Genomic DNA, 17,562 nt, shown 5'->3' on the forward strand with positions numbered 1-17,562 from the left:
TCTTGCTATAATTGTAATTTAATTCAAGAAACTTTGAGAGGCTCCCTTGAAAAAGAAGCAATTGTGACAGAATTTGACCTTCACATTCATATTGTTCTTCATTTCAAATAAACACAGCATCTAAAAGCTATCATACTAGGACGTGTTCCTTTAGCATATTTCGGTATTTTAAACTCATTCAGTAACACCACAGCACAGTATTCATTTAGCAAAGTATCATATAAAAATAAAGAAAATCTTTTCCATATCCATCAAAAGTACTTACATGTATGAGCAATGCCCTTCACAAACCTTACAGATTTTCCTCTCCTTACTCCTATGATCAGCTCTAAGCATGACCCCAGTGGGACCACACAGAACCAGCGACTCAGGACAGGCAGGGCGATCCACAATCTTATCAAAACACAGATGGGAGCCCGGGCTGAGAAAGTAACCTCTAGGTAGGAAACACGAACAGTAACGATAGCTTATCTTGGTTTCCAGTCGTGGATGATTCCCAGGCTCGGGATCAGGCACTGTTATCAAAATTGACCTTCTTGGGTGAGAAGTTCAGAATCTTCTCCAAGGAAGGGTCTTTTCCCTCTGGAGCTATTTCAGACTCAAACATCTGCTGCAACAAAGTGTCCACCGTCTTGTACTCTGGGAGGAAGGAGAAAGGGCACATGGAACCGGACTTGGGAGGCGGGAGGGGAGCACCCAGCCCCTCAGAGGTGGGCTTTCCCGAAGGACCACCTCGGAGGCCATCCCACGGAGCTCCCAACCCCCGCGGGGGCTCTGCAGACCAAGGAGAAGGTCCTCCTTGAAGGAGGCAGGAGGACCACCTCTGGGGTGGCGTGCCCGCCCCACTCTGCCCTGCATCTATGCTGTGCTGTGTCTAATTGCACAATACGGTGTCCCCGCCAAAGCCCCGGGTGGGATTCAGACAGGTTTGCATTCACTCAATGTTGTTGTTTAGTTGCTAAGTATTATCAACTCTGTGTACCCCCGTGGACTGTAGCCCACCAGGCTCCTCTGTCCATGAGATTTCCCAGGCAAGAATACTGGAGCAGGTTGCCATTTTCTTCTCCAAGGGATCTTCCCAACCCAGGGATCAAACCTACATATCTTGCACTAGCAGGCGGGTTCTTCACCACTGAGCCACCAGGGAAGCCCCCTTGGGTTTGCTCCGTCAATCCATAATTCACTGCGAGTCAGTAAAGTAATTAAACAGCTGATGTTAATGACCCCGTGTCCCAGGCACATTGTGAGGCCCTGGGAATACAGTTCAGTTCAGTTCAGTCTCTCAGTCGTGTCTGACTCTTTGCAACCCCATGGAATGTGGCACACCAGGCCTCCCTGTCCATCAGCAACTACTGGAGCTTGCTTAAACTCATGTCCATTGAGTAGGTGATGCCATCCAACCATCTCAACCTCTCTCATCTCCTCCTCCTCCCACCTTCAATCTTTCCCAGCATCAGGGTCTTTTCAAATGAGTCAGTTCTTTGCATCACGTGGCCAAAGTATTGGAGTTTCAACTTCAGCATCAGTCCTTCCAATATTAAGGACTGATTTCCTTTAGGATTGACTGGTTTGATCTCCTTGCAGTGCAAGGGATTCTCAAGAGTCTTCTCCAACACCACAGTTCAAAAGCCTCAATTCTTTAGTGTTCAGCTTTCTTTATAGTCCAACTCTCACATCTATACATGACTACTGGAAAAACCATAGCTTTGACAAGATGGGCCTTTGTTGGCAAAGTAATGTCTCTGCATTTTAATAAGTTGTCTAGGTTGGTCATAACTTTCCTTCCAAGGAGTAAGTGTCTTTTCATTTCATGGCTGCCAGTCACCATCTGCAGTGATTTTGGAGCCCCCCAAAATAAAGTCTCTCACTGTTTCCATTGTTTCCCCATCTATTTCCCATGAAGTGATGGGACCAGATGCCATGATCTTCGTTTTTTGAATGCTGTCTTAAGCCAGCTTTTTCACTCTCCTCTTTCACTTTCATCAAGAGGTTCTATAGTTCTTTTTCTCTTTCTGCCATAAGGGTGGTGTCATCTGCATATCTGAGGTGATTGATATTTCTCCCAGCAATCTTGATTCCAGGTTGTGCTTCATCCAGTCCAGCATTTCTCATGATGTACTCTGCATAGAAGTTAAATAAGCAAGGTGACAGTATCCAGCCTTGACGTACTCCTTTTCCTGATTTTGGAACCAGTCTTTTGTTCCATGTCCAGTTCTAACTGTTGCTTCTTGGCCTGCATACAGATTTCTCAGGAGGCAGGTCAGGTGGTCTAGTATTCCCATGTCTTTAAGAATTTTCTACAGTTTGTTGTGATCCACACAGTCGAAGGCTTTGGCGTAGTCAATAAACCAGAAGTAGATGTTTTTCTGGAACTCTCTTGCTTTTTTGATGACCCAATGGATGCTGGCAATTTGATCTCTGATTCCTCCACCTTTTCTAAAACCAGCTTGAATATCTGGGTTCATGTCCTGTTGAAGCCTGGCCTGGACAATTTTGAGCATTACTTTGCTAGCATGTGAGATGAGTGCAATTGTGGGGTAGTCTGAGCACTCTTTGGCATTGCCTTTCTTTGGGATTGGAATGAAAACTGACCTTTTCCAGTCCTGTGGCCACTGCTGAGTTTTCCAAATTTGCTGGCATATTGAGTGCAGCACTTTCACAGCATCATCTTTCAGGATTTGAAACAGCTCAACTGGAATTCCATCCCCTCCACTAGCTTTGTTCTGAGTGATGCTTCCTAAGGCCCACTTGACATTGCACTCCAGGGTGTCTGGCTCTAGGGGAGTGATCACACCATCATGGTTATCTGGGTCGTGAAGATCTCTTTTGTATATTTCTTCTGTGTATTCTTGCCACCTCTTCTTAATATCTTCTGTTAGGTCCATACCATTTCTGTCCTTTATTGTGTGCATCTTTGCTTGAAATGTTCCCTTGGTATCTCTAATTTTCCTGAAGAGATCTCTAGTCTTTCCCATTCGATTGTTTTCCTTTATTTCTTTGCATCGATCACTGAGGAAGGCTTTCTTACCTTCTCTTGCTAGTCTTTGGAACTCTGCATTCAAATGGGTACACCTTTCCTTTTCTCCTTTGCATTTCACTTCTCTTCTTTTCACAGTTATTTGTAAGGCCTCCTCAGACAGCCATTTTGGCTTTTTGCGTTTCTTTTTCTTGGAGACAGTCTTGATCACTGCCTCCTATACAATGTCACAAACCTCCATCCATAGTTCTTCAGGCACTCTGTCTATCAGATCTAATCCCTTAAATCTAATGTCACTTCTACTGTAAGGGATTTGATTTACGTCATACCTGAATGGTCTAGTGGTTTTCCCTACTTTTTTCAATTTAAGTCTGAACTTGGCAATAAGGAGTTCATGATCTGAGCCACAGTCAGCTCCCGGTCTTGTTTTGCTGACTGTATAGAGCTTCTCCATCTTTGGCTTCAAAGAATATAATCAATCTGATTTCAGTATTGACCATCTGGTGAGGTCCATGTGTAGAGTCTTCTCTTGTGCTGTTGGAAGAGGGTGTTTGCTATGACCAGTGCCTTCTCTTGTAAAACTCTGTTAGGCTTTGCCCTGCTTCATTCTGTACTCCAAGGCCAAATTTGCCTACTCGAGGTGTTTCTTGACTTCCTACTTTTGCATTCCATTCCCCTATAATGAAAAGGACATCTTTGGGGGGTGTTAGTTCTAGAAGGTCTTGTAGGTCTTCACAGAACTGTTCAGCTTCTTCAGCATTGCTAGTCGGAGGATAGACTTGGATTACTCTGATACTGAATGGTATACCTTGGAAATGAACAAATATTCTATCATTTTTGAGACTGCATCCAAGTTCTGCATTTCGGACTCTTTTGTTGACCATGATGGCTACTCCATTTCTTCTGAGAGATTCTTGCCCACAGTAGTAGATATAATGGTCATCTAAGTTAAATTCACCCATTCCAGTCCATTTTAGTTCACTGATTCCTAAAATATTCACTAAAATGTTCACTCTTGCCATCTCCTGCTTGACCACTTCCAGTTTGCTTTGATTCATGGGCTTAATATTCCAGGTTCCTATGCGATATGGCTCTTTACAGCATCGCACTCTACTTCCATCACCAGTCATATCCACAACTGAGTATTGTTTTTGCTTCGGCTCCATCTCTTCATTCTTTCTAGAGTTATTTCTCCACTGATCGCCTAGGGATACAATGGAGAACAAAAAAGATACAGCCCTGCACCTGTGGAGCTTTGAGTCTGCAGAGAAGACAGATGGTGACCAGGCAGTCACTCAGCAGTGAACGTGCAGCTGACCTGTGCTAAAAGATGGGGGAGGAAAGCTGGGGGGAGCTCCCAGGAGCACCTCTTGGGGAGTCCAGGGTGCTTCCCCAAGGCAGTACTACCTGAGCAGAGACCTGTAGGAGGAGAGGCCTTGATTAGGCAAGGAGGGGTGGATGGGATGAGAGCATGGGGAGAAAGCAGCATGTGCAAAGGGCCTGTGGCAGGATGGAGCAAGGGAGCCCAGGAAGCAGGGCCAGCAGGGCTGAAGGGCAAAGGCATAGGGGCTCCTGGGCTGAGATATTCAAGGGAACCAGATATGGGGCCCCCAAGCCCATGGCAGGTCTTTACCCGTGACCCACAGAAAGCCCCTGAAGGTCAGGTTTACATTCTGGAAACATCACAGCAGCTGCTATGAGAAGGATGGATCAGAGGCAGTTTCGGGTTGGGTTAAACTTACTTTTGGATGCAATTCTGAAGTACAGGCCTCTCAAGGCCTGCTTTTTGTTGCCTCCTTCATCCGCACTGAAGCCACTGTCCTTGGCGTCCATGTTGTCAATGAGCCCCCCGTCCTTCATGTCTTCCCTTCAGGGAGGAAGACATGTATGAACACGGCCGAGTCCCTCAGCTGAGCCCCTCTCTGTCCTCCCAGCCATGGCCCCACACCAGCCATGCAGGACCTCGGGGGTTAAAGGTGGTCAGGACCCTGCCAAGAACACCCCACCTCCAAAGTCCACGAGCCGTGTCAGGAACTGCTACTCACTCTTGGACCCCCACTCCAAGCTCCTGAATCTTCTTCTCAATGGCAGTTTCCACGTCACTCTTTTCTAACGAATATGCCACAAAAAACGCCTCCAAGATGAACGCTATGAAAATACTGAGAAAGAATAAAAGGCAGAGGGTGTTATGTTGAGTCAGCCATGGTCTAGGTGATGGGAAACCGTAATGCCAAAGGGTTTTCAAGCCCAAGTGAGAAAAAGGCTGCCCATCTTTGCAAAGAAAACAGAACATGAAGAAGAAATGGCAGCGTGTCTTTCAAGCGTTGGGCACAACTTGCTTTCATTTGGAAAATCGTTCTTCCTCTACATCCTATTTAAACAGTGACTATTAAGAAAATAGAGGGCTTTTTAAGTCACAATTTTTAAAGGTTATATTCCAGTTACGTTATTATAAAACACTGACTATATTCCCTGTGTTGTAGCTGATGATAAGTCACTTCAGTCATGTCCAAGTCTTTGGGAATCTAAGGACTGTAGCCCACCAGGATTCTCCAGACAAGAATACTGGAATGGGTTGCCATGCCCTTCTTCAGGGGATCTTCCTGACCCAGAGATCGAACCCGAATCTCTTTCATCTCCTACATTGGTAGGCAGGTTCTTTACCCCTAGCACCACCTGGGAAGCCCATCCTTGTATCTTATTTTATATGTAACAGTTTGTACCTCTTAATCCCCTACCCCTATACTGCAAAAGTATGAAATGATTCACCAATTTGTGTGTCATCCTTGTGCAGAGGCAATGTGAATCTTCTTTGTATATGGTTCTAATTTTATTACAAGTGTTGCCAGACCAAGCACAAAAATACAGTTTAAGGGGAAGCTTAGGCCAAATAATGGTTGATAGACAACTCTCCACGAATGTCTCATGTTTCTGCACAGTCTGGATCCTGGAGCAAAGGCACTGGGAGCCAATTTAGGGATGTGTTAACTGTAAAAAAAAATTCACTTATGGAAAACCCGAACTTTTTGACCAACCCAGTACACTAGCCTCTGGACATGTCCCATGGTAGTAAAGCTTGGCGCTGCCTCCTCCCCAGAGATCACTGTGGCTAGCAAAGACCTCTCCTCCCCTGAGACTTGCTTACATTCAAGAGTGAAAACACGGTCTTTCTTGAACTTACTTACAAAATAGAAACAGACTCACAGACTTAAAGAATGAACTTATGCTTGCCAGAGAGGAAGAATGGGGGGGACAGTTAGGGAGTCTGGGATGGACATGTACACTGCTGTATTTAACATAGATAAACTTTTTGAAATTTAGTAATGTTTATCCTTTTGCCAGTTTTTCTAAGTGTCCTCTGGACGTCTAACAACAACATATGAGATAACAAAATTTTTAATATGTTTGTGTAGGATATGATTACTATAAATTAAATATAAATCTACTATATTTAAATTATTAATGACATCATTCAAGATGCTCCTGTTCTTATTTTTTCTGCACTTGATATATTCTCAGAGAAATGTTAATATGTCTCTCTATGATTATATATTTTTTCTTTTCCCTTATATTTCTTCTGATTTTGCTTTATGTATCTTTGTTTCTTTGCTGTTAAGGTGTCTAACAGATTATGATCTCTATCTTCTTTGGGAATTGTACCCTTTATCATTAAAAATTCTCACCTTTGTTTCATTTAAAATAAATTAAATTTAAAAAATAAAACAGAAAACCAACAGGGGCCCACACATCTAGCACAGGGAACTCTGCTGAATGTCACAGGGCAGCCTGGAGGAGAGCAGGGTTTGGGGGAGAATGGACATGTACACATGCGCAGCTGAGTCCCTCGCCTGTTCACTTGAAACTATCGCATTGTTAACTGGCTATATTCCAATACAAGGGAAAAGGTTTTAAAATAAGGTATTTCTCTTTTTCTCTCTCTCTCCAGAGGAGAGGATGGGCAGGTCTTCCCAGATATACAGATTCGAGTTTTCTCATTTTGAATTTCTCATTCTACAATCTAGCCCGTCCAGCTGGCCCTCCTCTCGCTGCTTAGTCGGGATTCGGGCTCAGGGAACAGACCCAAGTATCGCTCTGGCTACAGCTTCTGCCATGTGGAATAAGCTCTCTTTGCCCTGGGCCCTAGGTGTCACACTCTGTCTCTACACACACACAGCATGCACCGTGGCCCGTCAGTTTGTGAGCAGGGAATCCCAGCCCCTCACCACCCCGACGTGACACAGTGCTGCCAGAGCCCCGGCTGCCATCACCTCCTCGCACCTTGGGGAGGAGAGCAGCAGAAAAACCCCCACAGCCTTTCACGGTGCCCCGGCCCACCCCAGCATTCTGAAAATCTCTCTTAGAGCCACTCGGAGGCATTTTTCTCTTGTTCCTGTTGCACGTTCTGTCCAGACTGTGCAGGACCAGCAGCGCTGAGCGGTTCTTCCCCTCTTCTCCCTCTACCGGGACGTTCTTCAGCCAAAACCAGCGGGCTGGTGGCCAAAGCAGCCTTGAGGTAACAAGGCCCGGGGCTGGGCTGTCACGCCAAGAGTTGTGTGCCCTGGGCGCTGAGAAGGGTACAACAGCCACAAAACATCTCTGGGAAAAAACTCAGCGATCAAGGGCCTCCCTGGTGGCTCAGTGGTAAAGAATCCATTTGCCAATGCAGGGAAAACAGGTTTGACCCCTGATCTGGGAAGATCCTACATGCTGCGGAGCAACTGCTGAGCCTGTGCTCTAGAGCCCACAGGCCACGAGCACTGAAGTGCACGCACCCTAGAGCCCGCCTGCTGCAGAAGGAGAAGCCACCGCAATGAGAGCCCACAGCCCAGCACGAGAGGAGTGCCCACCTGCTGCAGCCAGAGAAAAGCCTGAGCAGCAGCCAAGACCCAGCACAGCCAATGGATAAACAAATGACCAAGGTTACTTAAAAAATGAAAACTTGTGATCAAGGGGACTCAGATTCCCACAAGGAACAATGGAACTAGAATCAGAGAGATCGGCAAGCTGGAAGGAAAGCCCTCTGAAGCGCTGAGATGTCATAACTCCTTTCAAACAGTGGCTGAGCTCCCCCACCCCTGGAAGACAGATCAGGACAGAACTGGAACCAGTGAGGAGAGTTAACCAGTGGCACCTTTCCATTCTACCTGTGCAAGGACAGGTGAGGACCAGAGCTGGACAACAAGGAAACTAGCTCGTTGAGGTTGTAACAAGTCCCAGGAGTTGGGCAGATTCCAGCAGAGGGTGGATGCAATTCACAAGGACGTTCATCCCAGTGGGGAAGGGTAGGGAGACCCACCAGGACCCCAGAGCCCTTCTGACCCAAACAGCTTGTGAGGCTATGAGATGTATATGACACATTGATATGCACGGCTGGCTGACACTGAGGAACACAAGTATGAATAGAAGTTAGACGCCTCCCTTCTGGTGTCCTGGGCACCTAGCAAGGGAGACGTGACCCATCCTCAGGGAACTCCAGGGTGGAGCCAGGGAGGAGGAGGGTGCGAGCGGCTGTAGGTCTGAGGGTGGTGGTTGGGGGCAGATCTGGAAAGGCCCACTGGCAGGAGCAAACTCACTTCACAATGAGAATGACGACCACAACGTGGAAGCCGATGAAATACAGCTTTGCTGCCTGGTGTGTCACGAGGGCAAAGCCGTCCGCGAGGAGTGCAAAGCTAAGGCACCAAACCTGCGAGGTCGTAGTTTAGTTGCTCAGTCGTGCCCCACTCTTTGCGATCCCTGGACTGTAGCCCGCCAGGCTCCTCCGTCCACGGGATTTCCCAGGCAAGAACACTGGAGCGGGTTCCCATTTCCTTCTCCTCCCAGAAGCTGCTCCGAGCACCCCCCACCACGCCTCCTCCTCAGAAAGGATATCGTGCCACTGGTTAACCACGGTGAGCTCCGTCAGCAGGATGAGTGAGGACGCCAGGTCGTTGAAGTTGTTCTTGCAGTACCTGCCTCGGGCAAAGGCTGAGTCTTTTAAGGCTGGGTTCCCACACACCAGGGCATCAGGACTGCCAGAACCGGGGTCCAGGAAGTGGACTTTGCCGTGGAACGCTTCCATCCCAATGATGGCAAATGCATAGTAGACCACCTAGGGTGGGCGGCAGGGTCATGGGGTGGCGCGCGGGGTGAGGGGAGGCAGGAGGACATAGACAGGGGTGGGCCACGTGACAACAGCCAGCAGAAAAGGCTGCCGCCCTCATTCCAGGAACAGCTGCCCCCTAGCCATGAGTTCCAGCAACATCAGGGAAAAGGGTGGCTGGGGTTTGCCCACCGAACACTGGGTTGCTCAGGGACAGGAGACACAACTGGCTGGACCACACCTTGACCTCTCCCAGAGTTTCCATTTACAAAGTCAAAGTGATGCTGCTAACAAGTCAGGGGATTAAATTTGCTACTGTTGTTCACTCCTGTCTGACTCTGTGACCCCCATGGAATGCAGCCCACCTGGCTCCTCTGTCCATGGGAATGTCCAGGCAAGCATACTGGAGTGGGTTGCCATTTCCTTCTCCGGGGGTTTTTCTGACCCAGGGATCTAACCCACATCTCCTGAATTGGCAGGTGGATTCTTTATTGCTGAGCAACTGGAAAGCCCGACTCATTAAATTTCTAATATTTGTCATATTGGGCATATTTGTCATATTGTATAGCGATTTCCCAGCAGAGTTTAAAAAACAATCCAGATACAAGAGCCATGCACTGAAAAGAGCTTAAATCCCTGAGAACCACCTGGTGGTTAGGGCTAGGAATACCCCCTGGACTGCGGGTGAGAAAAACTGGGACACGATTAACCTGCTGAGGCTGGGGTGTTCGTTACAGCAGCCAGTGTACCTGAACTGTTTGCAGGTATAAATGCCTGACGTTTATACACATTTGATATTTTTAAAAATGGCTCCTAGAAACCACTGAACTCATTGATTTCATCTCTCTTTCTTTCCCTCACTTAAAATAAGGCTCAGAGAGAGCTGCTAAGAATGAATCTCTTAGACTTCCCTGGTGGTACGGTGGCTCAGAATCTGCCTGTCAAAGCAGAGGACGCAGTTTGATCCTTGGTCTGGGAAGATTCCACATGCCCTGGGCAACTAAAGCCCGTGAGCCACAACTCATGAGCCCTGGTGCTGCCACTACCAAAGCCCTAGAATCTGTGCTCTGCAACAAGAGAAGCCTCCACGATGAAGAGCCCACCCACCGCAGCGGAGAGTAGCCGCAGCTCGGCGCAACTAGAGAAAGGCCGTGCAAAGCAACGGAGGCCCAGTGCAGCCAGAAATGAGTAAGTAAGTTTTAAAAACTGAACGTCTTACCACTTGCTTCACGTGGATCAGAAAGAAAACACTCACCAAGACCAGGCCGCCGAATGTCAGCATTGTGGGGCCAATGTTAATTAAGGTGGTCACGATCACTCGGAACCTGGGATAAAATGACGTTTCGGACACAAGGAACAGGGCAGGTAAGAATAAAACTGACACCATCCTAGCACCTTTGGTTTAATGCCTCTCCCTCCTGTCCTGGATCTGTTCTCTAAATGCCGCTAAGAATCTGCCTTTACAATTTTGTCAATGTCAGTCCATCTACCGAACTGGGTAGGAGGGGCAGCAGGTGGTTAACTTGTATTTCACCTAGAGCAAAGCAAGCCAGTTAAAAAAAAAAAAAAAAAAAAAAAACATGAGAAAGATAATCAGTTTCACCAGTAAGACAAAGGTGGGTATTGAGGCTGAAAACCCATCCAGCCTGGGACTTCCCTGGTGGATCAGCGATTAAAACTTTACCTTTCAATGCAGGTGGGTGAGGGTTTGATCCCTGGTTGGGAAGCTAAGATTCCACGTGGCTTGTGGCCAAAGAAAAAACAAAAAATAAAACAGAAATACTATTGTAATAAATTTAATAAAGACTTTAAAGATGGTCCACAACAACAAAAAATTTTAAAAAAAAGAAAAACCATACAGTCTCATCTGATTTTTTCCTCCACCTTTTTCATCAAAAATCCAGTCTGGATTAAAGCTTCCTTGGAGACTTAGGTTGAAAGAGTGAGTATTTTGTGGGGTAGCAGGCCAGTCCTGGAATAGAGGCATCCCCCTACACTCCTAGGAAGGAACCTAGCCTATCCAAAACAGAGTGGCTTTTCCAGGCTTGGGGATCAGACTCCTAGGTCTGTGCCCTAATTCTGCCTCTTTCTAGCTGTGTTTCACTGGGGAAACCTCTCACTCTCTCTGAGCTTCAATGTCATGACCCATGAACTCAGGATCATTAAAGCCCCTACATCAAGCATTGGAAGCATTTAACAAGCTCCAACACTTTGGCCAACTGATGCAAAGAGCTGGCTCATTGGAAAAGACCCTGATGCTAGGAAAGACTAAGGGCAGGAGGAGAAGAGGTAACAGGATGAGATGGCTGGATGGCATCGACTCAATGGGCGTGACAATGAAGGACAGGGAGCCTAGAGTGCTGCAGTTTATGGGGTCACAAATAGTCAGACACGACAGGGACTGAACAAGAGTAAGACAATGGTTATCACACTGTTAGCATCAGCTGCCGTCATGACACGCAAGCACAGTTGGGGGACCAGGTCAGGCGGATGAAAGTGATGGACTGACTTCCTGCTCTCAGGCAGCTGCCACGGGTCCCCTTCAGCATCTTCACAGGCTCCCTGCCCCTGCCCACTGCCCCCGTTCACTGCCCCCGGAGAACCCAGGTCCTCTATACAAGTTCCACCCTGGGGACACAGGTGGGCGTGTTTCTAGCTCCCAGGCAGGATGGTTTCTGGCAAGCCCGAGGGGAAACCATTCAGGTGCAATGGTTCCCCATGGTTTCATCCGTACCTCTGAATGCTGACGATGACCCGTAAGAGCCGGAGTATTCTCAAAATCAAGACAATATCCAGTACTTGCTGACTGTTGTATTTTCTCACTGGAAAAAGAACACAGTCAACTCTCATTGTTCCTTCTGAGCCTCCAGCTTGTCCCTTAATTGAACGACGCCTGAGACTCTGTGGGTCCTGGGGAAATATGCACTTCACTTCAAGAACAGGGTGATGGCTCCAAGCAATAGGAAGGGAGGGCTCTGCAAGCTGATCAGAGCGAGCTGAGCAGCCCTGCCAGCCCGAGAGCAAAGACTCATGAGTGCAGGACCAGACTTCAGACCATCGTCAAGAAGTTACTGTGGGTCCCGTGCTACGGAACACATTTCAGCAAGCCCTTCTCCCCAGCATTCATTTCATAGTCAGGTTAAGCTACTCTGTCTGGGATTCCTTGGTGATCCAGTGGTTAAGAATCCGACTGCCAATGCAGGGGACATGGGTTCAGTCCCTGGTCTGGGAAGATCCCACATGCCACGGGGTGACTAAGCCCATGCCAGAACTACTGAGCCTGTGCTCCAGAGCCCAGGCTCTGCAACAAGAAAAGCCACTGCAACGAGAACCCATGAGCCTATGCACTGCAACTAGGAAAGGCCACGCACAGCAATGAAGAAATATAAATAAATAAACATTTGAGAAAAAAAGAGAACCTGCTTTATCTGTAAATAATCTTCTCTGCCTCTACAGGAAGGAGTGTGCAGGTGCTGAGGGCACATGTGGGGAAGTCAGAGGAGGGTGGAAGGAAGAGGATGAGAGGATGGTGGGCAGAGGCTGGCGCCACAACTGGGTCTGGGGCCAGAGGCCAGCATGGGCAGAAGGTCAAGGGTGAGCCCTGAGACCAAGGGCAGTTTGGGAGAAATAACCAGGTGACTGTTTGGTATGATGATGCCTGCACATGAATCTCTACATAAAGAAGCTGAGCACTGAAGACTTGATGCTTTTGAACTGTGGTGCTGGAGAAGACTATTGACAGTCCCTTGGACAGCAAGGAGATCCAACCAGTCAATCCTAAAGGAAATAAACCCTGAATATTCATTAGAAGGACTGATGCTGAAGCTGAAGCTCCAATACTTTGGCCACCTGATGCAAAGAACTGACTCACTGGAAAAGACCCTGATGCTGGGAAAGATTGAAGGCAGGAGGAAAAGGGGACGACAGGATGAGATGGTTGGATGGCATCACCGACTCGATGGACGTGAGTCTGAGCAAACTCTGGGAGATGGTGAAGGACAGGGAAGCCTGGCATGCTGTGGTCCATGGGGTCGCAAAGAGTTGGACACAAATGAGCAACTGAACAACCACCACCATACAGCTAAACACAGACAAAGCTACCATCCCTCTCCAGAACACGGGACATTCTTACTGATTCTCCTTCATCCCCTCTGCATTGCTGCAAACACCTAAGAGTGCACCATGGATGTTCTACAAAGATTACTGATTGAACGCATGATCCAGGAAGCAGAGAAGCTGGGAGTGGGTGATGACACTGACCTTGAATGGTGGTGTTGGCCACAGTGGCCAGCAGGGCTGCGATGATGATCAACGTATCGAACCTAACAGTGAAGAAGCAACATCAGTAAGGAATCAAGGGAAAGGTCTGTCAAGCTCAGGATACAGTGAATCCTAAGAAAATGCTGAATCCAATCTCCTAGGGAAAGCCAAGATCCAGGCATCAGACTGATTTCCATGATTTTTAGGACAGCAGATACAAAGAAAGCAACACTGTGTTGATCACTGACTGGCTGCACCAATGAACATTCCAGGAAATCTATAGAAATCAACTAATTCATATCACTCTGCCTTCCAACACAGCTACATACTTGCAAGGATACTGACACATTTTCAGAATACACAGTATAATTTTTCTTGGCATTAATTTTACTAAATGCATTGTAACTTAAATTTTTTTTTCCTTTTTGTGTTTTGGCTACACTGAGCAACGTGAGGGATCTTAGTTCCCTGACCAGGATCAAACCCACATCCCCTGCATTGGAAGCATGGAGTCTTAACCGCTGGACCACCAGGGAGGTTCTGCAACTTTCTAATTAAAGATGAAATTCATCATGCCATTACTTTTCTTTCTGACAAAAGTGCCATGGTCCTGGACAACACTGGTCAGGTCCCTCCTGTTGGGCCACACAAGAACTCTAGTGAGTTTCTTGGCACTGAAAGTAGTGACTACAGAGATCCAACTTTCCAGACTGTGTCCTCCTAAAGCTGGTGTTCCATGATGCCTGACACTCAGTGGCACCTGAGATGGTGTGCAGCATGTGGACGATGGTTTGAGGCCAGGAGGTACACAGCCTGGAGGACAGAAGGTCACAGAGACACATCTAGCCCAGGAAAGAGCTCGCTAAGGTCCTCATCATCCTGCCATGCAGGCCATGTTTTCTGATAGTAAGACTAGATGAGTGTGGGTCCCGGTAGTTCTGGAGGGAACTGTCTCACTGGGTGTGTGTCCTAAGATTCCTTTTCAAATTCAAGATGTGATTCTAATTTTAGCCAGTCATTCGAACTGACATCATAAATCACAGCTCTGACAACCAGATGTTCCCATGTCCTTAAGACTTCATTATAAGAAGCCTGGGGACTTCCCTGAACTCCAGTGGTTAAGATGCCACAGTTTCACTGCAGGGGGCACAGCTTTGATTCCTGGGAGGACCAAGAACCAAGATCCCTCATGCTCTGCAGCATGGTCAAAAAAACAAAACAAGACTAATGAGCAAAAAGCAACAAAAAAGAACGCTCAAAACTAGGCAGAAGAAGCTGTGTTCCCACAGTGTGACAGGAAGCCCCGTCTTCACCCATGGTCCCCCGGCCACCCACAAAAAAACACACAGACTCACCAGTTCCAGAACTGTTTCCTTCCAAAATAAGCACTGGGTTCATACGTGTACAATTTCAGGAGAATCTCAATGATATACAGAGAAAGAAAAAGCCATTCTGCATGGGAAATTAAGGAGTCTTTCTCATCCAAAGCAATGAATATGGCATTTATTAGAATGATGACATCGTAAACCCAGACAAAAATCCTGGCAGGAGGAAAAAAAGAAGAGATTCTGTCATATATTGCAGTTAAAAAAGAAAAAAGCACTTTTAGAGTCCTCCAGGGACAGATGTGTTTCCTGTCAATGTGATGAACGTGATACACTCACCACCTCCCACTCCACCAACACACACACACACTCACCCCTCATGGAAAGAAAGGTTCCAGCATGGTCAGGGCTCTGAAATTCACCTGTCTCCCAGGCTTTCCTGCCAAGGAGAAAATGAAGACAGAGCGAAGGAGCAGGACGAAGGCCTAGTGTTCCCAAGTTCGCCTTTCCAGCATAGCGGCTGGGTCAGAGGAAAGGTTCAGTAGAATCAGGGGGCAAGGAGAAGGTTTAGGAACCACTGTATCTCCACTGCTTGTCCCTGGAAAACTGGAATCTTTTGCTAAGAAAGCTCCTGAAAACTTCTTTTTCTTTTTTTAAACCAAATTCTCTTTTATTTTTCTAAACAGGTTAAGATTATTTTAACAATATTTTTTATTTAACACAGTACATCCAAACTACTATCTGCTTAATGATCATAAAAATTACAAGCGAGATATTTGGCATCCTTTTTTGGTATGAAGTCTTTGAAATCCAGTGTGTATGTATGTGTCTTCTTATGTGTCTTTTTAAAATTGGGATATAGTCGCTTTACACACACACAAAACTTCCAGAGAGTCAACATGTCCTATTTTCTCACCAAGTCAGGGGTGAAAAGGGATGAAAAAAAATGTGATATTTGGGCTCAAAATGTGGTATTTGGGCTCAGCATCAACTTTTCAATGCCAGAGCAGGTTGCCCCAAGCAAGCATCTGTGTGCTGTGCTCCTGGGTGAATCCTGGACGTGGCTGCAGGAAGACAGAGTCCCAGCCCACTGTTCTGGGGAAGCTTCAGCCTCTAGGGGCCAGCCCTGGATGCCACGTGTGGACACACAAACATCCATCGTGTGAAACACATCTGTAGCTCAATGTTGAGATGAATGGAAGGGACCCTTTACACAGAGGGTTTTGGTTAATACAGAATATGGGCACTGAAAGGGATATTTACCTGCATCATAGGCTGGGCTACTTTCAAGGACTTCTGAACCATTGACTTTATTTATTTATTTATTTATTTATTTTTAATTTTTACTTTACAATTCTGTATTGGTTTTGGCATAGATTGACATGAATCCACCACTTTCTTTAAAAAAAATATTTATTTGCAATAAGTCTTAGCTGTGGCACGTGGGATCTTAGATCTTTCTTGCAGCATTCGGGATCTTTAGACATGGCACGTGGGATCTAGTTCCCACCAAGGACAGAACTCTGGTCCCTTGCACTGTGAGTGTGGACTCTTAACCACTGGACCACCAGGGGCGTCCCATCATTCACTTTTATGAGACAATAAATTCAAAGACGGCAAGAGGGGGAATCTCTGCTGACAGGAGTATTCCAGGCAACACGTAGTAAAAATAAGGTCTCCAACCAGGATAGAGGACTCTTGCTAGAGTCCATCGAGTTGTTCAGTCACGTCTGACTCTTTGCGACCCCATGAACTGCAGCACTCCAGGCTTCCCTGTGCTTCACCGTCTCCAGGAGTTTACTCAAACTCACGTCCACTGTACCGATGACGCTATCCAACCATCGGTCTGCCCCACCTTCTCCTCCTGCCCTCAGTCTTTCCCAGCATCAGCGTCTTCTCCAATCAGTCGCTTTTCACCAAGTCCATCTACTTGAGAATAAAAGATTCAACTGACATTCTTAACAGTCATTCCAGTGATGCTAACTCACGTCTTCCTACCACCTACTTTACAGAGTCAAAATACACTTGCCATCAACTTCCTAATGACTCTGATAGGGCTGGAACTTTCTGAAGTCAGAGAGTGATTCACTTCACTGACTCAGAAAACACAGCCAGTCTGTGGCTCTTGAGCATTAAAAAAAAAAAATTGAAGAAGGAAGTGTAATCTAAAAGCCTGGCCTCTGGCTAAGGTTAAACACAGCTTGTCCAAAATTCTTTCCATGCCTCCCTGAAAAAACAAACACAGCAAGCAGGGGGTGACTTATAGCTTCAATAGTGAAATGTATTCAGTCCAGACAGCACTAACTGATTCCACTACTTTGAAAACAACTTCAGAGAAAACCAGCTCCATCTCACTTGCCTGTGTTGAACCATCTTCTGGACCAAGAGGCTTGCGGATGACTGGTATACCCGAGGCATCCAAGTTTCCAGTGGGTGTTTCTTGATGTTGATGGTGACCACCCGGATGTTGAGGAGGTCAGCCAAGCGTAGAAAGTTCATTTTGTCTGCAATGAAAGACGACCCCCCAGTACGGGGCCGCTGTGACACTAAGGTCCAAAGAGTGACACCAAGACAGCACTCTTGGATCTGCATTTCACAGATGAAGACCTGAAGCCTCAAAGGCCAAGGCCACGGGGCCAACAAGTGGCCCCGCCTCCCGCCTGTCCTCACGCAGACCCTGAGCCAGCCTAAAGCAGCCCGACCAAGCATGTGCTTTGCTGGTTCACAGACGCCACTGCCTCCCTCCGTGCCTCCCACCTCACTTTCCTCCTCAATGAAGACAGTCACTGCCTCCCACATCTGCCTGACCTGCGTTTCCAGCCTCAATCCCATGCCCCATCCCAGCCTCAAAACCTCCAAGGTAGGTATAACCCTTCCCCTTCAACCCCTACCCTTTTCTCAGCCCACTCTCCTCTCTG

The 17,562-nt window shown here is 47.0% G+C and overlaps 1 protein-coding gene and 1 non-coding gene across 2 annotated transcripts in view; both read right to left on the reverse strand.

The window, feature by feature from the left end:
- LOC120883517 (two pore calcium channel protein 1-like) overlaps positions 1–17,562 on the reverse strand; it is a 43,878-nt gene continuing 26,316 nt past the window's right edge. Inside the window, exons 9-18 of the mRNA XM_040267546.1 lie at positions 17,004–17,148; positions 14,675–14,860; positions 13,320–13,381; positions 11,794–11,881; positions 10,315–10,384; positions 8,849–9,068; positions 8,551–8,641; positions 5,023–5,136; positions 4,720–4,844; positions 1–639 (exon numbers count right to left, since the gene is read on the reverse strand). Of these exons, the coding sequence (XP_040123480.1) occupies positions 509–639; positions 4,720–4,844; positions 5,023–5,136; positions 8,551–8,641; positions 8,849–9,068; positions 10,315–10,384; positions 11,794–11,881; positions 13,320–13,381; positions 14,675–14,860; positions 17,004–17,148 (1,232 nt within the window). The 3' untranslated portion in view covers positions 1–508. The remainder of the gene's footprint in view (positions 640–4,719; positions 4,845–5,022; positions 5,137–8,550; positions 8,642–8,848; positions 9,069–10,314; positions 10,385–11,793; positions 11,882–13,319; positions 13,382–14,674; positions 14,861–17,003; positions 17,149–17,562) is intronic.
- LOC120852399 lies at positions 5,727–5,835 on the reverse strand. Its single transcript, XR_005718570.1, has one exon. It is a non-coding gene; the product is annotated as a U6 spliceosomal RNA (small nuclear RNA).

Source organism: Oryx dammah, unplaced genomic scaffold, assembly GCF_014754425.2.
Source record: "Oryx dammah isolate SB20612 unplaced genomic scaffold, SCBI_Odam_1.1 HiC_scaffold_25, whole genome shotgun sequence".
Lineage (NCBI taxonomy): Eukaryota > Metazoa > Chordata > Mammalia > Artiodactyla > Bovidae > Oryx > Oryx dammah.